The sequence below is a fragment of the Anomaloglossus baeobatrachus genome, chromosome 1 (genome assembly GCF_048569485.1).
Source record: "Anomaloglossus baeobatrachus isolate aAnoBae1 chromosome 1, aAnoBae1.hap1, whole genome shotgun sequence".
Lineage (NCBI taxonomy): Eukaryota > Metazoa > Chordata > Amphibia > Anura > Aromobatidae > Anomaloglossus > Anomaloglossus baeobatrachus.
The window spans coordinates 31,899,012-31,922,260 of record NC_134353.1 but is presented as its reverse complement, the minus strand read 5'-3'; the positions used below and the strand labels follow the sequence as shown (position 1 = coordinate 31,922,260).

The 23,249-nt window shown below is 48.8% G+C and overlaps 1 protein-coding gene across 1 annotated transcript in view; it reads right to left on the bottom strand.

Annotated features, from left to right (window-relative positions):
* Positions 1-12,106: 12,106 nt before the first annotated feature.
* Positions 12,107-23,249, bottom strand: part of LOC142312307 (vomeronasal type-2 receptor 26-like) — a 108,121-nt gene continuing 96,978 nt past the window's right edge. Inside the window, exon 11 of the mRNA XM_075351578.1 lies at positions 12,107-13,008. Coding sequence (XP_075207693.1) covers positions 12,107-13,008 — 902 coding nt within the window. The remainder of the gene's footprint in view (positions 13,009-23,249) is intronic.

Here is a 23,249-nt window from a genome sequence, read left to right as displayed (position 1 = left end):
TATACACCTGTAATATACTACACCACTACACCCCTATATACACCTGTAATATACTACACCCCTATATACACCTGTATTATATTACACCCCTATATACACCTGTATAATACAGGTGTATATAGGGGTGTAGAGGTGTAGTATAATACAGGTGTATATACGGGTGTAGTATATTACAGGTGTATATAGGGGTGTAGTGGTGTAGTATAATACAGGTGTATATAGGGGTGTAGTATTATACACCTATAAAACTACACCACTACACCCCCCATATACCACACCTGTAAAACTACATTCCCATATACTAAACCACTACACCCCAAATATTTGTCAAAAGTTACCCCTCTCCCCCAGCTGCCTGCCCGCATTGTCCCCGCAGGTTACTAGTAACCACTCACCTCTCTTATTATCGTTCCCGTCCTCAGACACCTCCGTACGAGCCCCCCGCTGAGCTGCTTCTCCTTCACATGGCCAGGCTGCGCCAACGCTGTATTCCTAGGAGCCCCCGCCGCTGCCTCTCTCCATATGGCCCCAGCTGCTGCAGCTTCTCCTGCCGGGCGGGAACTTTTCAAATGACACACGCGCACCGTAGTGACGATATCAGGGCGCGCGTGTGTCACGGAGAAAAGTGTTGGGCAAGGAACAGAGGAGACATTCCTGCGTTCCGCTGCCTACACTGTGCGGAGCTTCAGGATCTGTCCTCTGTTTCCTGCCTGACACGCAGCGTGTGATGAGAGTTAGGGCCGGCTCCAAGGTTTTTGTGGGCCCCGGGCGGAAGAATCCCAGTGGGCCCCATCCACACGCAGACACACACATACGTACACATACATATTTAAAGACAAACTCACAAAAATACATATAGAACTGACACATCTATACAGCCATATACACTGACATACATATATACACATTATACATGCCTACAGACAAACAGCTCTGCTGCATACATACAGACACACATAGCTCTGCTACATACATACATAGCTCTGCTACGTACATACACACATAGCTCTTCTACATACATAGCTCTGCTACATACATACACACATAGCTCTGCTACATACATACACACATAGCTCTGCTACATACATACACACATAGCTCTGCTACATACATACACACATAGCACTGCTACATACAGACACACATAGCTCTGCTACATACAGACACACATAGTTCTGCTACATATATACATACAGACACACATAGCTCTGCTACATATATACATACAGACACACATAGCTCTGCTACATATATACATACAGACACACATAGCTCTGCTACATACTCACATAGCTCTGCTACATACATTCACACATAGCTCTGCTACATACATACATACAGACACACATAGCTCTGCTACATATATACATACAGACAGACACACACGCGGCTCTGGGGGGCCCACACAAGCGGCTCTGGGGCCCAGCACATACGGCACCAGGGGGGGGCAGGGCATACACCTAGGGGGGGAGAAGCCCATACAGCTCACCAGGGCCCATAAATCGGGGGGGGGGGGAGGGCACATACCGCTCAGGTCACGGTGGAGAGGGGGCCCACACAGAGCCGGAAGAAGCACTGTGCTGGGGGGTCGCTGGCTGGAACTGCAACTCTTTCATCTGTGGGATGAGCAGGGCGCCGGTCGGTAGCTCCGCCCACAGATGAAGTTCAACCAGGAAGTCTGTGCTCCTTAAAGGGACAGCGCTGCAGATTCCTGCCGAGGACTGCGGTCCCCGGAACTCGGCCCGGAGGCAGCAGAACTAAGGCGAGTGGGCCCCGGCCAAGGGGCACCAGAACTGACAAGGCCGAGTGGGCCCCCCGGCTCTCCAGGGCCCCGGCATTTGCTCGGGTATGTCGGGTGTTGACGCCGGCACAGATGAGGGCAATCTGACCACGTGCCTCCCGGAGCCTGGAGCTCCGAACAACATGTCAGATTGCCCTCATCACTGACCAGCCAGCAAGGACGCCCTGAGCCAGGCGGGCCGGTCACAGAGAGTAGGCGGGCCGGATGTGGCCCGTGGGCCGCCCCTTTCCGAGGTCTGCTGTAAGTACACAAAAAATAGCCTAACTGGTTAGAGATTTAGCATAACAACCACGGATCTGGCTGCTACAGGAAAAGCCAAAAAAGTGCACCTGCCTTGCAGTGGTGGTCAGCTGTGTGGATGCTAAATGCACTGGAAAAGACTTTCTTTACGAGTGTGCTCAGAGGAACCGTGGAACTGATGAGATTGGAGAGTTCTCGGGTTTGGGTGATGAATAGCGGTACACGTGGAGGAGAATTCCATCCAGAAAACAGCCCCTCAGTGGCTTCTATAGCCTGTAGCGAGTGATATCACCCAGCTTTCCCCTGTGCGCGGCCACTGGAGGAAGTAGTTTTCTTGCCGGAAATCTCCTCCATGTGTACCGCTACTCACCGCCCAAACCCGAGAATCCTCCACTCTTATTACGTTCACAGTGCTTCTGAGCACACTCCTCCAGAAAGTTTTTTCCTGTGTATCCAGCACTTTCACAACTGACCACCATTGCAAGGCAAGTGCACATTTTTTGTTTCTCCTGCAACAGCCAGATCAGTGGTTATTAGTGAATATTGTCCTGGTCTTCGATAGCACAGATGGAGAAGACACTCTTTAAAAGCTGCTTTGCTGGCACATTTGACACGCCCTCACCGGGGCCAAGGGGGTTACTTGTTACTGGGCCATGGATTCTGTTCTTTGGGGATGTCACGGCGGCGAGACTCGGCTCCATGACCCCGGTGGTGGTCATATAAATGGGGGTTATTTACAGGGGAGTAAAGTAGTAGTCTCTCGTGATGCCACCTGTGGAATGCGGCAAGTTAGGGGCTGCCGCTGCGAGATGGGGACCTCTGGGGCAGATGGTGACGCAGCTTGGTTGGTATAGCTCTCCACAGGCAGAGCTGGGCCCCAGGGCGGTTGGGAGTAGTAGTAGGGGATGGCAGGTGTTAGAGCCAGGTGGACGGGCAGACCCAGGAGGTGGATCCACTGGGCCGAACTCCTTGATGAAGGCAAGGGGTCCGGTAGCCGGAACACTACGGGTAGCAGGACAGTCCGTGTACAAGAGTAGAATGGTGAAGTCCCTGGGACCACGGAGTCACTGATGGTAGTCCGGGTGACGGAGCTCAGGTTCGGAGGCCGAGATGTTGTCAGGCGGAGTCCGGAACCGATGGAGCGAGAGGACGGGTCACCACAGGGATCAGAGGTGGTACGGACTGACAGGATGGCAGATAGTCAGCGTTCGGGGTTCGGGAATCGGCAGGACCGGATGGCGAGGCAGGAACGGCTCAAGAAGAGAGATAGATAAGTATGGCACAGAGACACAAGGAGACCTGACTCCTAGCTTGGAAAACACGAAGAACAGGCCCCGCCCACTTGGACACTAAACCCCTTTATACCCTGTACCTGTGTGCTCAATTTCCTGTCAGTGGACGCTGGCCCTTTAAGAAAGGGTCAATGACTGTGCGCGCGCCCTAATGCGCATGCCCGGAGACCGCGGGCAAAGGAGGTTGGAGACCGGGGAGAGAAGCAGGGAAGCCGGGGAGCGTGGCAGTTGAGCCGGGGAGCAGGGCAGGGGACCCGGAGAGCGTGACAGTACCCCCCCCCCCACGCCCCCCTCCCCGCAACCGGGACAGGAAGGCACGGATCAGAGGAGTACCCACATTCTCCCGGGGCTCCCAGGACCTATCCTCAGGACCATACCCTGCCCAGTCTACCAGGAAGAACTGTCAGCCCCATACGGTTTTCATGGCCACGATATCCCTTACCGCATAGATGTCATCATCGGCAATAGGAGGAGGAGCCGAACTGGCAGCAGCGGAGAAGGGACCAAGGACAACCGGCTTGAGCAGGGAGACGTGGAAGGAGTTGGGTATCCTCATCGTGACTGGGAGCTGCAGCTTGTAGGAGACCTCATTGATCTTGCTGAGGACCTTAAACGGCCTGATGTAGCGAGGACCACGCTTGTAGGATGGTAGCTTCAATCGGACGTACTTGGAAGCAAGCCAGACGAGATCTCCTGGAGAGAAACACGGAGGGTCCAGATGCCTCTTGTCTGTGTCTCTCTTCATCCGCAGGGAAGCACGTCCAAGGGACGCCTTGACAGAGTCCCAAATGGTTGCAAAGTCACGGGCTACAGCATCAGCAGCAGGGACATCCGAGGAAGAGGATACAGGTAATGGGACGGAAGGCTGAAGTCCGTAAACGACATGAAAGGGAGAGCTGGAGGAGGACTCACTGACGTGGTGGTTATGGGAGAATTCAGCCCAAGGAAGAAGCGTGGACCAGTCGTCATGATGGGCGTTGACGTAGTGACGTAAGAAGGAGGTCAAGATCTGATTGACTCGTTCCACTTGGCCATTCGACTGAGGATGGTAGGCTGAAGAAAAGTCCAGAGTCACTCCCAGATGTTTGCAGAGGGCCCTCCAGAAGCGGGAGGTGAACGGAGTTCCTCTGTCGGACACAATGTGTGATGGAAAGCCATGCAAGCGGAAGATGTGTTGTATATAGGTGTCAGCGAGTTCCTGGGCAGAGGGCAGTCCAGCCATAGGGACGAAATGAGCCAATTTGGAGAACCGATCCACCACGACTTATATGACTGTGTGTCCGGAGGACAGGGGCAAGTCCGTAATAAAGTCCATCGCAATGTGTTGCCACGGAACTGAGGGTATAGGCAGAGGCAGAAGACGGCCATATGGCAGATGTTTGGGCGTCTTGTTCCTGGCACAAGAGGAGCAGGCTGAGACAAAAGAAGCGACGTCCGTGCGAAGGGATGGCCACCAGTAATGACGTACAATCGTACTCCATGTTCTCTTCTGACCAGCATGGCCGGCTGTTTTCGAGACATGGCCCCAATGCAACACTTTTTGCCTGTCGGTCTCAGAGACATAGGTCTTCCCGGGCGGTATCTGGGCCAGGGTGACAGGGGCCACCGGAATGATCTTACTAGGACAGATGATGGGCTGGGATGTCTCCTCCTCCTGTTCCATGGGCAGGAATGACCTGGACAAGGCATCTGCGCGTACATTCTTGTCCGCAGGTCGGAAATGGAGCTGGAAGTCGAACCTGGCAAAGAACAAGGACCACCTGGCTTGCCGTGGGTTCAGTCGCTGAGCGGACCGCAGGTATTCCAGGTTCTTGTGGTCCGTGTAAATGATCACGGGGTACACTGCTCCCTCTAGAAGGTAGCGCCATTCCTCCAGAGCCAGTTTGACTGCCAATAGCTCTCGGTCCCCGATGGTGTAGTTGCGTTCAGGCGCTGAGAAGCTCTTGGAGAAGAAACCGCAAGTCACCATCTTCCCGGAGGAGGACTTCTGCATGAGCACTGCTCCGGCTCCCGAGGAGGAGGCATCCACCTCCAAGGTGAACTGTCGGTTTAACTCCGGACGGTGGAGCACAGGGGAGGAGGCAAATGCCCGCTTCAGAGAGCCAAACGCGGCGTCGGCCGCAGGTGACCAGTCCTTTGGATTAGCCCCCTTCTTGGTCAAGGCGGAGAGAGGAGCAGTCAGAGCCGAGAAGTGAGGGATGAACTGGCGGTAGTAGTTTGCGAATCCCAGAAAGCATTGGATTGCCTTCAGTCCAGAAGGAGAAGGCCAGTTGAGAATGGAGGAGACCTTCTTCGGATCCATCTGCAGTCCGGTATCGGAGATAACGTAACCCAGGAAGGGAAGAGAAGACTGCTCGAAGACACACTTCTCGTACTTGGCGTACAGCCGATTTTCCCTCAGTCGTTGTAGAACCAACTGCACGTTCTCTCTGTGGGTCTGGAGGTCCGGAGAAAAGACCAGGATGTCATCAAGATACACCACCACACAGATGTAGAGAAGGTCCCGGAACACGTCGTTCACCAATTCCTGAAAGACTGCTGGTGCGTTACACAGGCCGAAGGGCATCACACAGTATTCATAGTGCCCATCCCGAGTATTGAACGCGGTCTTCCATTCGTCCCCAGAGCGGATGCGGACCAGGTTGTAAGCACCCCGAAGATCCAACTTGGTGAACACACGAGCTCCTCTAAGCCGATCAAACAATTCGAGGATGAGCGGCAGGGGGTACTTATTTTTCACGGTGATTTGGTTCAATCCCCGGTAGTCTATGCATGGGCGTAGGTCGCCTTCTTTCTTCTTAACGAAGAAGAAGCCTGCTCCAGCAGGAGAGGAGGATCTCCGAATGAATCCCCTTGCCAGGTTCTCTGTGATGTAGGTAGACATGGCCCTTGTTTCGGCAGGAGACAGCGGATATATCCGCCCTCGAGGTGGTGTAGTTCCCGGGAGCAGGTCAATGGCACAATCGTAAGGACGATGTGGCGGAAGTACCTCAGATTCCTTTTTGTCAAAGACGTCCGCGAAGGACCAATAGGCCGAGGGCAGTCCCGGTAGGGACTCTGGAACCGGAGGCCGTCGGATGGGTTGTATGATCTTCAGACAGTTCTCGTGGCAAGAGGAGCCCCATCGGGTGATTTCACCAGTGCACAAGCTGACTGACGGTTCGTGTGTCCGTAACCAGGGGAGTCTCAGCAGGATTTGATGGGACATGTGTGGGAGGACGTAGAGAGCGATGTTCTCGGTGTGCAGGGCACCGATACGCAGTTCGACTGGCCTGGTGATCCAGGAGATGGTGTCAGAGAGGGGTCTCCCATCCACAGAGGCAATCACGAGGGGTTTGTCGAGTGGAGTAACAGGCACTTGGTACTTCTCCACCATGGCCTGCTGGATGAAATTGCCTGCTGCCCCAGAATCGAGGTACGCCTCGGCCGTGAACCGCGTCTCTCCCGTTGCCACTTGAACAGTCCACATAACCGGGTCTAAGAGAGTCCCAGCACCTAGGGTGGCCTCTCCTACCAACCCTAGGCTTTGGAGTTTCCCGGCCTCTCTGGACAGGAGCGTAGAAGGTGTGTGCCCTCTCCGCAGTAGAAGCAGAGGCCCTTGGCGAGCCGCTCTGCTCGGCGTTGTTCAGACTGCCGCACACGGTCGATCTGCATGGGCTCGTGGACGGAGACACCAGATGCCGTTGACTGAAGTACGGAGGGCTTCTGCGGAGGAGAGGAATGCCGTGTCGGACGTCTCTCACGGGACACTTCTTTGGATCACTCCTGAAAGCGAATGTCCACTCGAGTCGCTAGGGTAATCAGGGCGTCCAGGGTGGACGGTATGTCACGACCAGCCAGCTCATCTTTAATTCGACCCGAGAGTCCTTCCCAGAAGGCGGCGGTTAGAGCCTCATTGTTCCACCCGAGTTCCAAAGCCAAGGTGCGAAAACGGATGGCGTATTGACCCACCGTCAGAGTCACCTGACGTAACCGGAGAAGAGATGAGGCAGACGCGGAGGCGCGTCCGGGCTCGTCAAAGGTGCCACGAAATGCCTGCAGGAACTCCTGGATGTTCGTGGTCACAGGATCCTCCTTTTCCCACAAGGGGTTCATCCACGCCAGTGCCTCACCCTCTAGATGGGACATGATGAACGCGACCTTGGCTTGGTCGGAGGCAAACAAATGCGGCAGCTGCGTGAAATGGAGGGAGCATTGGTTTATGAATCCCCTGCAGGTCTTGGGATCTCCGGCGTACCGGGGTGGTGAGGCCAAACGAAGTCTGGAGGCATCCGAAGAAGCTGCCACGGGAGCTGGAGCCGTGGATTGTCTAGTGGAAGCCCGAGATGCTGAAGATGTAAGTGACGCTTGTAGCGTGTTCAGGCGGGCGTCCACAGAAGACATGAATTGCAGCATGCGGGTCTGAGTCTCACGCTGGCGTGTGAGTTCCTCCTGCAAGGCTGCTAGTGCTTCGGCGGGATCCATGGCATGTTCTTACTGTTAGGGCCAGGTGGACGGGCAGACCCAGGAGGTGGATCCACTGGGCCGAACTCCTTGATGAAGGCAAGGGGTCCGGTAGCCGGAACACTACGGGTAGCAGGACAGTCCATGTACAAGAGTAGAATGGTGAAGTCCCTGGGACCACGGAGTCACTGATGGTAGTCCGGGTGACAGAGCTCAGGTTCGGAGGCCGAGATGTTGTCAGGCGGAGTCCGGAACCGATGGAGCGAGAGGACGGGTCACCACAGGGATCAGAGGTGGTACGGACTGACAGGATGGCAGATAGTCAGCGTTCGGGGTTCGGGAATCGGCAGGACCAGATGGCGAGGCAGGAACGGCTCTAGAAGAGAGATAGATAAGTATGGCACAGAGACACAAGGAGACCTGACTCCTAGCTTGGAAAACACGAAGAACAGGCCCCGCCCACTTGGACACTAAACCCCTTTATACCCTGTACCTGTGTGCTCAATTTCCTGTCAGTGGACGCTGGCCCTTTAAGAAAGGGTCAATGACCGCGCGCGCGCCCTAATGCGCATGCGCGCGGCCCGGGTGCCAGAAGCCAGGGCAGGGAGCGGTGAGCAAGAAGCAGGAGAGCCGGGCTGGGGCTGTGTAGCCGACGGGCGCCGGGAGCGGGGACAGGGACGCTTGGAGACCGCGGGCAAAGGAGGCTGGAGACCGGTGAGAGAAGCAGGGAAGCTGGGGAGCGTGGCAGGTGAGCCGGGGAGCAGGGCAGGGGACCCGGAGAGCGTGACTGCAGGGGGGCAGGCCGGAGGCGCAGGTGAAGAATGGAATGACAAAGGGATGCAATCTCAAGGTTTTTACTCACTGTAGCAGGTTCCAAGGTAACACGACTAGTCAGTGTCCGCCTTTGGAATGCTGGGTTTCCCTATGATGGGCTCCAGCCAATCTCGGGGAATTTGGAGATCAAGTCAGGTGCACCTTTCTTATGTCTCTTCCATGGCCGTCTTCCTGCTCTGACTTCTCATTGGCCTGTCCTGCGCCTACGCACACATTGCCCTGAGCCTGTGTCCGTGGACCCTGTAGGGTGGCTTAAAGCTCTATCCCTTGGCCCTATGTGGTCACCTTCCAGCGGATTCGTGTGTGGAAATGGCTTTGGTACTAGGTGTGTCCTTAGCCTATGGTTTTACTAGATGAATACGTTGGTTCTTCTCCTCTAGTCTAGGGACCAGTCCCCGTTCTGTGGCTAAGTCCCTCCTCTCCAATTTGTCATGGAATGAGGCTATGGGAGTATGGCGCACGTCCCGTGGGCTCTAGGACCCTTTCTGTCTTGTGCCTGGGTCGAGCTGCACCAGCTTCAGACCACAGGTCTTCGCTCCTCCACTGCTCCTTCTCGACTCCCTAACTTTCTCTCACAGGCTGTTCCCGCTAACTAGATTCAACTTGCCAGGTGTTGGATTAGGGGGAGGGAGATGCCATCTCCAGTGGTGGCTATACATAGCATTAATGGCACCAAATCCCAACTCTGACCCGGTGGTGAGCTGCTAACTAAAAGTGTTGTCTGTTTTTGTGTGCAAACTGGTGCATGACATCTTCTGTACCGAGGATTGGATACCACACCTCTGGCTGAGGTGCAGTACCTCGGTGGTGACTGAAGCCTCAAGGGCGCCACACATTCAATGCACTCTTTTTAGACACATCTCCTGACATCACCGATTCACCTACCCATGGACACTGACCATTAGGCATCTCATCTGTAAAATCTTCCATTTTTACAAAAACATCATTGGGAAAAGGATGATTGTACTTACCAATAACAGAATTCGTTATACTTCAAATTTCCCCTGATTTCTCCTCAGATTAAATATAAACAGATCTTCTCCACTCTCATTAGTGCGTTGAGTTTTTTTTTTTCTTGGCCTCGCAACTAATATGGTTTTGGCTGGCTCTTGTGAACCTTTTCCTGGTCTTCAATAGGACAGATGGAGATAATATCCTCTGAAAGACGCATTGGTGACACATTCAATGGATTCTTTTTAGCAAATGTTCCTGACATCACCGATTCACCTGTTCATGGACATCGTAATTAGGGGTCTCATATGTAAAATCTTACATATTTACAACAAAATCATTGAGAAAAGGATGATTGTATTTATCAAGAAACGCAATTCATTGCTGCTTCAAATTCTCCTGATTTGTCTCCAGAATTAATATAAACAGATCTTCTCCACTCTCATTAGCACCACGAGTCCTTTTCCTTGGCTTCGTAACCAATACGGTTTTGGCTGCCTCTTGTGAACCTTTTCCTGGTCTTCAATAGGAGAGATGGAGATGATATCCTCTGTAAGGCCTCTTTCATGCGTTCATGAAAAACCACGCATGTTTTTCACGGACGTGTCAGAGGTGCGTTTTGCCCTCCGTGAGCCGTGTTTATGGACTACGTGTGTTCTCCGTGTGTTATCCGTGATAACACACGGAGAACGGGAAGTTTCTGCTCACCTGTCCCTGGCTTTGCTGTACGTGGTGCTGATCTTTGGTCTCCGATCCTGCCGACTCCCTGCTACTGCAGCTTCCGGCCGCAGTGATGTGAATATGCAATGAACATAATGAGCGGCGGTCGGAAGCAAGTGACAGCAGCAGCAGTGCTGGAGAAGGTGAGTAAAGTTTTTTTTCTCAAACACGTGTGCTTTCTCCGGCGCGTGTCACACGGAACACCTCCGTGTGGTCCGTTTGCGTTTTGTGTGACACCCGTGATGCCGGAGAAAAACTGACATTTTGACGTGTGGAGCACACGGGCACACATACGCTCGGTCCATGGCAGAACACGCACGTGAGCGCAGACCCATTGGTTTTATTGGGTCTACGTGTGCCCGTGTCTCCGGTACGTGAGGAAAAGGACCAAACATGTACCGGAGAAAAGGACGTGTGCCACGCCCCAGGCCCTTGAGATACTCGGTTCCGCTCCGGTGGATAACGGGGATCACTGTCACAGGTTACGGTGCCTGGTTCCGTGACCTGGGGGGGCACTCAGTAACAGGGTTATTTTGTATGTCACTCGTGATGTCACTGGCGGGTTGCGGTAATAACATGTCCCACCGCTGCTGTGGTTTTAGGGATAGATGGTATAGCAGCAAGTGTGTTGGGGCTCTCCGCCAGTAGGGGCTTAAGTCCCATGTAGGTGTGCTACGCCTTGTGGTGCGCTAGAAACAGACACGACACAGTTCTTGCAGATTCACCGGTATTTACTCACTGGATGTTGCAATTACAGTGTGGTACGGCTGGTCAATCAAAATTCTTTTGTCTCGGTGCTGACGTGAGACCCAGTGTGACAGGCCTCGCGGTCCCTTCTGGGGTAAGCTACTTTTTGGTGCCCTCTCCCGGGTCCTATATATGAGGCTGTCTCCCTGAGCCTGTGGGTGGTGTGGTACCTTGGAAGTCACCACACACGGCTTGATCAGCAGACTGTCTGGAGCTGTCATCTACTCTGGGGTCCAGTACCCCATCGTGCGTAGTACCTGGGATCTTTTGTCTACCATCAGGCTACTACCTCCTAGTCACCCTTTTGGGTCTCCTCACAATCCTTACACTCTTCTCACTGACTCCTTTCAACTGTCACCGCTTCAACCGTCGTTTTTCCTCTGCCTACTCTGTCTATCAACCCCTTTCGCTTTCCACTAGCCACGCTCCTTCCCCAGGCTAACAGCTAAGGAATTGGGTCTCACATCTTCCCACTGTTAACCCTCTACATGCTGCGTCTAATTTCAGGGAATGTGCTCTATCTGTGTGTGAAGTGTAGGTTGATGGCAGAGGGCATTCCAGAAAGCCTTAGTATCCTGCAGACCACTGGGGTAGCATAACCAAGGGTGCTGCAGATGATTGGAAGTAAAAGTGATATTTTTCAAAATAAACTATTTCATTCATTTTTTTGTTCATTCATACAATTCATCCATTCATTTATTATACGTTAGACCAGATAGTTAATACCTACTACACATCTCACATGAACATCTGATATAAGAGAGAGAAAGAAAAATATGTTACAATAGAACTAAATTACACATGATCATTCACCCACTGACAATACATCACTTGCCCATCCAGCAACACTATACTTTTGGATGAGTATTTACCTCTTTTTCTTGTGTTTTTACAACTTTACCCAAGCCTAAGCATTTAGAGCACCCCAAGTCTCCGCGTTTACTGTAATAAACACAACTGAAACAGTATCTAATATTATTGATTTTACTTTTAATACTTCATTTAATTGTTCGTTATAACAATGTAAGAGTAAATATTCCATGTTATTGATATGTCCTATATTTAATCCATAAATGAATTAATGTTTCTCCAGGAATTGTCTTCTACTGTTCATCTCTGGCCTCACAATAATATTGTAGCATTTGGGGAAAAATATACAAGCCAATATCCCAATTTCTGAGGCCAGTACAGAGAATATCTCCACTATGACCATGTTCTTCCCCTTACTGCTCAGATACGCTGGGATAGCACAGATCCAAACGCTGCAGAAGAGCAGCATACTGAAGGTGATGTACTTGGCCTCATTATAGATATCAGGTAATGTCCTCACCATGAAAGCCAGAACAAAGCTCACCAAGGCCAGAAACCCCAGATAACCCAACATGAAACAAAATGCCCCAACAGAACCCTCATTACACTGAATGATGATCTTTCCTGGATAAGAGTCCATGTCCTGCTCCTGAAATGGAGGAGAAACTGACAACCAAATAATTCCATCCAGAAACTGAATGAAGGAGCATATCAGTACTACAGAATTGGGCAGTGTCGCCCCCATCCATTTCCTCCAGAAGCTTCCAGGTCTGGTGGCTTTGAACGCGATGGAAACCATGATGGACTTGGCCAGGATAGAAGACACCGCAACAGTGAAGGTTACTCCAATGGAGATTTGTCGTAGCATACAGGTTGTATCATCGGGGTAACCAATGAACAGGAACACACATAATAAACTGACTTTGAGAGACAGAAGAAGAATGAAGCTGATGTTCCTATTATTGGCTTTTACTATTGGAGAGTCCGCGAAAAAAATGAAAATCCCTGACACATGGATGGTTATGATCAGAAAAAGTCCAGACGTGGAGGAAAAGACGGAAGCTATTACATCTTGCTGATATGACAGATATTCGATTGTTTTTGCAATACACACATCCTTGTCTTCATTTGACCATTTCCCATCCGGACACTTTTGGCAATTTTTACTATCTGGAATTAATAAAAGAAATATAAATGACTACACGGCTCATCATGAAATTTTTCCTAAGAAACTCTAATGTTTGTTTCAGACATTTAATTCATTAAATTAATTTCAAAATATCTTTAATATAGCAAGTCATACTAGTTTTTTTGTGCAGAGATAATTATGGTATCACAGTAACATTTTTGTAATAATATTTCTACCTGCTCACTCGGGCTTCTGCTGGCCCTATACTGCCAAACAGTCCCCTGCATGACCCAACTTATTTCTCTACCGTATGGCTTCTACTGCTTCAAGTACTGCACAGCCACACTGGTCACACATCATTGTGTTTTATTGTGATATATTGTATGTTTTTTTCAAAACACACTCTCTAAGGCCTCTGCCATACTTACGTGACAAAACGTGACGTTTTTGTCATGTACGTGTTAAAGGGGGGGTTTGTTCCCCGTGTGCCGTGTTTATGGCACGTACGTGTTCTCCGTGTGTTATACGTAATAACACACAGAGAATGGAAAGCCCCGCCTTACCTTTTTCTTCCGGAGCTGTCTGTGATGCTGAATGACAGTGTCCGGTACTGGCCATGCCCCGCTGACGCTGCGTCCGGTCCCCAGTGAAGAAGATGCGTTGTTCAAATTCACTGGGGGACGGATGCAGGTGACAGACGCGTCAGACACTGCAGGGCTCGTTGAGGTGAGTGTGTGTTTTTTTTATTTTTAACCTGACATGTGTGTTTCTCCGGCGCGTGTCACATGGGCCCGCATCCACACTACATCCGTGTGGTACGTGTGCGGGCCGTGTGACACCAATGCTGCCGGAGCAACACGGACATGTCATCGCATGGAACTCACGGAGACACATAAGTACGGAATGGACACACGTTCCGTTCCTAAATACTTACGTGTCTCCTAACCATTGGGATTACCTAGGTCCCCGTGTGTACGTGTCTCCGGTACATGTAGAAAACTGCAAACACGTACTGGAGACACGGATGTGTGACGGAGGCCTAAGAGTACAAAAACATCAAACAGCTCACAAAATATGGCTAATATGTTGAAAGGCCTATTGACAACAAGCCATTACTTCTTCATTTTGAAAAAAAACACGTTTGTTCCTGCTCCCTAAAAAAAAAGATAATTGTCACGAGTGTGTCATGGATGACAGTCATGTGGTTTCTGGCCATAGAGGGTGTCAGCGTTTGGCTGTGCAGAATGCTCCCTGACTTTCCATTATTCCTGCTGTCAGTGTTCATTGGTATAGGTAGCTTTCCTGCTGAATTCATCTCTCTGTCTTTTGGACCCAGCAAGAGCTCACCTTCCACCCAGCTGCTGATCATGAGTATTCTCTTGGTGCTTATATACCCCTTCCTTCATTGGACTGTTGCTGGTGATATTCAGTTAGTTGAAGCCTTGGTTGCAAGCAGTGGCTTCTACTGATCTTTTGTATGATTGCTGAGAACTTTGCTGAACTTTAATCAGTGTCATCTGTAGGTACATTTTTATGCATTTTCCCCTGTGTGTCATTTTCTGTGTTCTCTATAGTGTTTAGTAGGGTAAATCAAGAGCTCATCCCATCTGTTTCCCATTTAGGGTCCAGCACTAGGGATACCTAGGGTCAGTTATCCGGCTTGGCACATAGGTGGAGAACTGGCCATAGGGCAATTCTGGCAAATGCCAGATGGGCCGGTCCCTGTAGTGGGCCGGTGCCTGTAGTGGGCCGTTCTATTTGCAGTCACCGTGCGCTCTCCTCAGCAGTGTGTGCATGCCGGGCACACTAGCTGCAGCAGGATACGGAGGCAGCGCGCTGTGCTGTGCCGGCTCTGCTGTGTGATAGTGTGCCCGGAATTCACACACTGCTGAGGAGCACGGTGGTGGCAGTACCAGTTATAAAGAAAACCTTGCATCACCTCTCGTGGGTGCTCTGGAGAAAAATAAGTCAAGTAATGGAAACTCCGGCACACTCACTATCACCCTTGGAGACACAGAAAGTCAGAGACATGTAGCTGATATCAAAATCCTTTTCTTTTTATTTTGTGGTGAAAAACGTGTGACAAAAAAGTGCTGTACAATAGTCCGCCAATCTCAACGTTTCGGCCTATCTGGCCTTCTTCAGGTCGGACGGGCTGATGACAATATATACAATAAAGAAAAACAAAACAAAAATACAGGACATCCATCAGTATAGAGTAATAAAGCAAAATAAAGGTTGTACTGTAGGCATATTGGGATAATAAGAGAACATATTTGAGAGACAAAGACATGGAATCATTAGCATAGTCAGTGAATATATGAACGTCAATGGTCGTGGATGGGGGGTTTTTTAAGGGTTGATTCGTGGCCAACTATGGTGGATGTTATCAAGTATCCATCGTGGCAAGTGCGCATTCGTGTAACGTGAATATTACATGACACACATGGTAAAGAGGCTCACCTCAAGGATGAAAGGACTGGAAGTAGATAAATGTGCACAGGACACCGTTGTAAGACCTATGGTGTAATGAGAATAGTCATCCTCTTGAATAGGTGATGTAAAAGCAGCTTACTAGACTATTGAAGAATTAATTATGTGGTCATACCAATGCTAAACTGTAGTGAGGATTATGGACTACAGGGTAATCAATGTCAGGATACTCTATGCGTAGACAATGTCGGATAGTACTAGGAAAAAATAATAATACGTCATTAAGTTAAAAGGAAGTCATGACTATATAAGGTTCAATGCGCAATTATTACCTGTTATCAAGGCATATGGGTCTCAACCTTGTGTTGAATAAATGGTATAATGATACCGATTCGTACGCAGGGGGTCTGGTTTATCTAAGAGCCATCACCTGTAGTAGATGAAATGTATCCTGATATACGTACTTTATATTAAAATTCTCACAATGGATGACAAGGGATCATAGATTACCTCAGTATTTCATGATATGTAGATTGGTCTATGACGTGGTCAGACGTCTAGAGTGGTTTATTTGGGTATGGTGATCCCTATTGAGGACTAAGAAAGGGGTGAGAAAAGAGAAGAAAAAGAGAGGAAAAAAAGGGGGAGAGAGAAAAAACAAGAAAAAGGAAGAAAGAAAGAGAGAGAGAAAGAGAAAGAGAGAGAGAGAAAGAGAGAGAGAGAGAAAGAGAGAGAAAGAGAGAGAGAGAGAGAAGAGAGAGAGAGAAAGAGAGAGAGAGAAAGAGAGAGAGAGAAGAGAGAGAGAGAGAGAGAGAAGAGAGAGAGAAAGAGAGAGAGAAAGAGAGAGAGAAAGAGAGAGAGAAAGAGAGAGAGAAAGAGAGAGAGAGAAAGAGAGAGAGAGAGAGAGAGAAAGAAAGAAGAGAGAAAGAAAGAGAGAAAGAGAGAGAGAGAGAGAGAGAGAGAGAGGAGGAGAGAGAGAGAGAGAGAGAGAGAGAGAGAGAGAAAGCGAGAGAGGCGAGAGAGAGAAAAGGAGAGAAAGAAAGATTAGAGAGAGAGAAAAAAAGGGAAAGGAGAAAGAGAAAAAGAAAGGGGAGAAGATGGAAAAGAAAAGGAAAAAAACATGTTACCATCTGATTTGGGATGATGCCCCAGTAATATATAAACATGGGAAAAGAATTGCAGACTACCTGAAATGGTGCATAAGGACCAGAGGTGGGAAGCCACGGTGCGGTCACATTCGTCAGCATTTAGTGGAAAACATTGTTAGTTTTAAATGACTTACTGGCTGTATAAGAAAACAGAGAGGGTGTTGGAAAAGTACTCCAAGTTATATAGGAACAGACAACTATCATGGAGAATGGATCTATACCTGAGACTCCACTCGTATTTTGTTTGGATAGGGGTCCTAGAGATACAGTGGTGGGAGTCCAGGTAACTAGTGTGGTCGCAAATGGGGAAAAAGGAGGGGATTCATTAAGAGGCAATGTCCCAAAGAGAAAATATGTCCCCATCGTCAAAATGGGCCACTTACCATGTGCTGGTGTGATGCAGGGGTGAACCGCACGTCCTGTGAGTGTGGGACACTGGCCGAAAATGATCTATTTATCGGAAGTGATGTCGTAACGTCACTTCCGGTTTCGGAGCTGTCAATTAACATTGAGGCCGGAAGTGAGCTATAGCGCATGCGCAGAGGCGAAAATACACTGGCCAGTTGTTGGTACATAATGGTTGCCTAGCGATGCGTGTCATACCAACGGGTGGAGCGTAAGTGGAAGTGATGACACGCTCATGTGCTTGTGAGGGCGTGCTTCCAGGGCACACAGTGATCCAGGTTGATGGTCTCGGATAAAAGCGGGACATAGGTGCAAGGACGAGTGAGGGGTTAATGGTGGCCCAGGATTGTATATGGGATACCCCACCACACTGGAGATGTTAATTCTGTAAAGGGATAAAAGAAAAATAAAATTAGGGAACATAAAACACCCTAAACACTGTACATATATGGGATAACAGTATGATAAGCTCATGATTATCTTTCACTATGATTATACTGTCGTTATTGTGAATCTATGGTCTATTTTGGCTGTCAATAGATATCTTAATGGTGTAACCCTTGAGTGATAATATCAGTACCATTACCAGAATGAGGACTTCGAGAGATCCTGTACATGCAAATGACTTGTAGATATACATAAAGGAAAAAACATGTTAGTACATTATGGCACTGAAAGACGAGATCACAGGTTTGGAGGACCTTCAAAAACCTGATTCATATTTACGATTCAGGCCATGGGGCTCGAGGGTCCCCAGGGTATGAATCCAACGCGCCTCCTTTTCGCGGAGTGATTTAACCCTGTCCCCACCCCTGCGGTGTGTGCACACTTGGTCAATGACCTGGTATCTAAGCTGGGAGATCCTGTGCCCTGCTGAAATAAAATGGGATGGAATAGGCAAAAGAGAGCGTCCACACCTGATGTCGGACTTGTGTTTGTTTATTCGGAGTTTCCCCAACATATCCGAGACCGCAGGGACATTTTATGTAGTACACCACATGGGAACTGTCACATGTGAAAAAATCTCTAATCTGGAAGACTTGGCCTGTTCTGGGGTGAGTGAAGGTGCTACCCTTCGTAACATTTGAACACTGTGCACACCTGAGACAAGGAAAGGTACCAAATTGCGGGTTATGTAGGAATCTCTGTTTTGGAGCCTGTGTTGAGGAGCCTATATCCGCTCGGACAAGTTTGTCCCTGATGTTGGGTGACTTTTTGTGACAGAACAATGGGGTTGTCTGAAATTCACTAATTTGCGGATAGGCGAGACCTAAAAGTGGCCAATGTTTTAGTACTATTTGTTTCACCAATGGAGAGAAAGGATGAAAAGTATTGACCAGAGGAATGCGACTAGATTTTGCTGAGGGATCATGTGGACGGGAAGTCTTGTTATTAGCTATACTGGCAGGATAGCCTCGCTGTATAAATTTGTTGCCCATCTCTCTATGTCTCACTGTACAGACCTCACTATGGCTCACTATCCGGTCAACTCGAGTGTGTTGACTAATCGGAAGGGAAGTTTTGATGTGTTGGGGATGACTACTTGTAAAATGAAGAAGGCTGTTTTTATCTGTTGGTTTTGTGTAAATGTCCGTGGAGATAGTACCATCATTATTCTTAATAATCATACAATCCAGGAAGTTGATCTCCCTGGCACTGTGATGTATGGTGAATGTTAATCCTGGTACAAGTGTGTTGATTTCACTGAAAAACGTCATCAGGGTCTCAAGAGGCCCATCCCAAATAGTAAAAACATCGTCGATAAATCGACGCCATAATAGGGCATGCTGTCTGATTAAGGGATGGGAGTGTATGTATTTGTCCTCGAATGATGCCATAAAGATATTTGCGTAGGGGGGCGCAACATTGGAACCCATTGCGGTGCGCAACATTGGAACCCATTGCGGTCCCCCTACGCTGCACATAAAATTGATCCTGGAATAGAAAGAAGTTTTTTCCAAGGATAATTTTAAGTAGGTCCATACAGAACTCTTTATTCTCAGTTGGTAAAGTGGTAAATTGATCCAGGAACCAGTTTACAGCTAATAGGCCATCTTCGTGATTGATGCTGGTATATAGTGAGTTGACGTCTAATGTGACGAATAGGGCTGTGACTGGGACTTGACGCAGATCGGCGAGTATCTCTAAAAAATGGGATGTATCCTTGAGATAAGATGGTGTTAAAGGAACAAATGGTGATAGGATTTTTTCAACGGTTTTGGCTAGGGGTGAGAGAACTGAATCAGTGGAAGCCACTATGGGTCTACCGGGGGGTTGGGTTAGGTGTTTGTGGATCTTTGGAAGGGTATAAAAAACAGGGGTAATGGGGTGTGGATTATGTAGGAAGTCTCTTAGTTTCTGATCTATTGTGCCACGCACAAAGTATTGTTGGGCTAAAGATCTGATCAAGGAGGCAATGTCTGCAGTGGGATTATGAGGAACAGGTTCATAAGTTGATCTGTCGGATAATTGTCCCATAATCTCGGTGATATAATATTGTCGGTCAAGAATAACGTTGTCGGTCAAGAAACGTTGAGATTGGCGGACTATTGTACAGCACTTTTTTGTCACACGTTTTTCACCACAAAATAAAAAGAAAAGGATTTTGATATCAGCTACATGTCTCTGACTTTCTGTGTCTCCAAGGGTGATAGTGAGTGTGCCGGAGTTTCCATTACGTGGCAGTACCAGTGACTGCAGCTTCCTCCTTCCTATTCAAATGAACTAGCGTCTCTCATACGTAAATACATTCGAACACTGTGTAGTGGCTTGACTACGGCCCGTCCCCGACATGCAGCAACGTAATGAGATCAGCACCGTGCTGACGTCATCACAGTGCTATGGTACACACAGACACATTGGACAGTGGTAAGCGCTCTATGGAGGAGCCGAATATGACAGGTTTAATTAATGGGGATGAGTGGGGAGAAGCTGAGGGCACATAATGGGGGACCATTTGTGAAGGAACACAGCTTTGAGACAGGCAGAGGGGGAGTACTGTATTCCGAGGGAAGGGGGAGGCAGGTGAGTGTGGTGATGGGGAGTGCATTGTATTGTGTGTGGTGATGTGGGGTGCATTGTATTGTGTGTGTGTGTGTGTGTGGAGGGGGTTATGGGAGTGCATTGTATTGTGTGTGTGTGTGTTGTGTGGTGATATGGGGTACATTGTATTGTGTGTGTGTCGTGATGGGGATGCATTGTATTGTGTGTGTGTGTGTGTGTGTGTGGTGATGGGGGGTGCATTGTAGTGTGTGTGTGTGTGTGTGGTGATGGGGGGTGCATTGTATTGTGTGTGTGTGGAGGGGGTGATGGGGGTACATTGCATTGCGTGGGTGTGGAGGGGTGATGGGGGTGCTTTGTTTTGTGTGTGTGTGGCAAGTTGTGATGGGGGTGTATTGTGTGTATGCAGGGGGTGATGAAGGACATTGCATTGCGTGCGTGTGGAGGGAGTGATGGGGGGTGCTTTTTATTGTGTATGTGTGTGTCAAGGGGGTGATGGTGGGTGTATTTTGTGTGTGGAGGGAGTGATGGGGGGTGAATTGTAGTGTGTATATTTGGCAAGGGGGTGTTTGGGGTGTATTATGTGTATGTTTGTGTGGAAGGAATGATGGGGTGCATTATATTGTGTGTGTTTGTGTAGGGGGTAATGGGGGGTGCATTGTATAGTGTGTGTGTGTGTGTGTGGGGAGGGTTGATGGGGTGCACTGTATTGTGTGTGTGTGTGTGTGTGTGTGTGTGAGGAGGGGTGATGGGGGGTGCATTACATTGTGTGTGTGGGGAGGGAGTGATGGGGATTAATTGAATTGTGCATGTGTGCGGGGGTTACAAAAGAGAAGTTTTGAGGGAATATTATGGAGAGAGGCAGTGTGAGGGTATATTATGGAGAGAGGTAGTGTGGGGGTATAGTATAAAGAGAGCAGTGTGCAGGAGACATTATGGAGAGAAGCTGTGTATGGGGACATTATGGAAAGAGGCAGCGTGGGGGTATATTAAGGAGAGAGTCAGTGTGGGAGGTATTTTATAAGGGCAGTGTGGGGGATATTTTGTGAAGGATGCACAGCAATTATTTTTTCAGGGGCACAGCATGGGAGATATTTATATTTATGGGGCAGTATAATGATACTTTTTTTTTTAAAGGTGCTGTGTGGGGAAGTGCTGCTGGAGAATAAAGAGGAGGTCTTCAGAGACAAGCGGTGGGCACGAAACCTCATCATGGCATCTGTACTGCGTGGAAAAAAAAGGATGGGATCGACTCAGAAGATGTCACCTATAAAGGTACCTGGATGTAAATGATTATTTGTGATACTGCCTACATCTTATCAGTATTGGGGTTCCTGTATGGTCCGCCGTCTGATAACAACTCCCAACCATTGTTAAGGACAAGCTGGGAGTTGTAGATTCCGGCATCTCCTGAGCCTTCCCATTGACCTGTATTGTAAAATACAGAGCGTTTGAAAAGTGGAAAAAACAGAAGAATGGAGTGGTCACTTCTTTTAATCATTTGGTAGTCTTAGAAACCTGAAGTGGGTAAAGGATGCTCAAAAGCCTGATCCTGTGCACAGCGAAAAGTTGCAGATGGTCATTCGTGGATTTTTCATACTAGATTCCATGGTGGGATCTTCCCCCCAAAAATTTCATCGCATATTCCCTAAGTGGCATGTATCCAAAATTATCACCAGTAACAACAACAGCTTCCCTGATCACCTATCTGTAGAATAGGTCATCAATATTAGATCAAACGGATCTGATTTTGCATCCCTGCCCATCAGCTATGTGACCGCAGCATTATGTGGAGCGCAGCATCCTCTTCATTATCTGTGAAACCCAGCTCTGTAGGAAAATAGCGGCTTCACCAGGTCCTGCTACTAAGAGCAATAAATAGGCCTGAGCTGTAATACTGGACGCAGCCGTGACTACATGTTATATGGTCGTGTTACACAACCTACAAGTGCACAAACATATTAAACATTCATGACGCGAAAAGTGGCCTGTGTACCCCCAAATGTCAGGGTTGAATTTTAGTCCCAGTCTGGCCCTGGTGGTCAGGGACCACAGTGAGCAGCAGTAGATGCAGGGGTCACCATCTTCCCTTTCCCTAGACATAGGGTCTCCCTTCCCTTTCACCATTCACTTGGTACTTCCCCATACGTAGCATCATAATAATTATTAAGATAGCTTCATAAAAAGTGTTTGTATTGTTTACTTTCAGAACAGGAAACCTGTTTTGGATACCTAAAAAGAAACATTTTTTCTCTAGTGGTTGAGAAGTCATTGCTTCTTCTCTTTCAAAAGTGCTCATTACACCTCATTTTACCCTTAAAGAAAGGGATAATTTTGGATACCTTGTAATTTGTGATGAGCGAGTACTACTAGGCTCAAGTGCTGAGTACTCTTAACAAGATGCTCCGACAGACTCGATTAATCTACGGACTATAATGGAAATTAATGGCGACAATTTTTCAGAAAAAATGGTCGAGCTCCCCATTGACTTCCATTATACTCCTTACGCGAGTCGAGCCTGTCTGAGTGTCTGACTGCTTATTACAAGTACCAAGCACTGAGCAGCCGAGCATGGTAGTACTCCTCATCACTAGTTACAAGTAGCAAGCACCTGAGCATGGTAGTGCTCCTCATCACTAGTTACGAGTACTGAGCACCTGATCATGGTAGTGCCGCTCATGTCTAGCTATGAATACTAAGCACCAGAGCATTGTAGTGCTCCCTCATCACTAGTTACGAGTACAGAGCACCCGAGCATGGTAGTGCCCGCTCATCACTAGTTACGAATACCAAGTACTCGAACATGATCATGCTCGCTCATCACTAGTAATGAGTACCAAGCACCCGAGAATGGTAGTTCTCACTCATCACTAGAGATGAGCCACCCCCTAGAGTTCGAGTTCGGTTCGGTTCGTCAATGGAGGCTCCGTTCGGCGAACGATCATCGAACGTTTGACGGACCCCATTAAAAGCAATGGCAGGCAAACACAAACACATAAAAACACATTATACATGTACACATACAGTTAATAAACATTGTCATTACACTTACAGGTCCCTGCGACGCGTCCTGCACTCTGTCTTCCGCCGCTTTTCCTTCTGATAATCGCTGCGTCCTCCCGGTAACCAGCACTGATGATAGGACCTTCTGTGACGTCAAAATAGAATGTGACCAGTCACGTGTGTATTTCCTCATTGGCTAAAGACTGGTCACATGGCTAGATGTCATGCTAGGTCCTGTCAGTGCATCTCTCCGGTACACGGTGCTCATTTGTGCATCTCTGTGTACTGGCGAG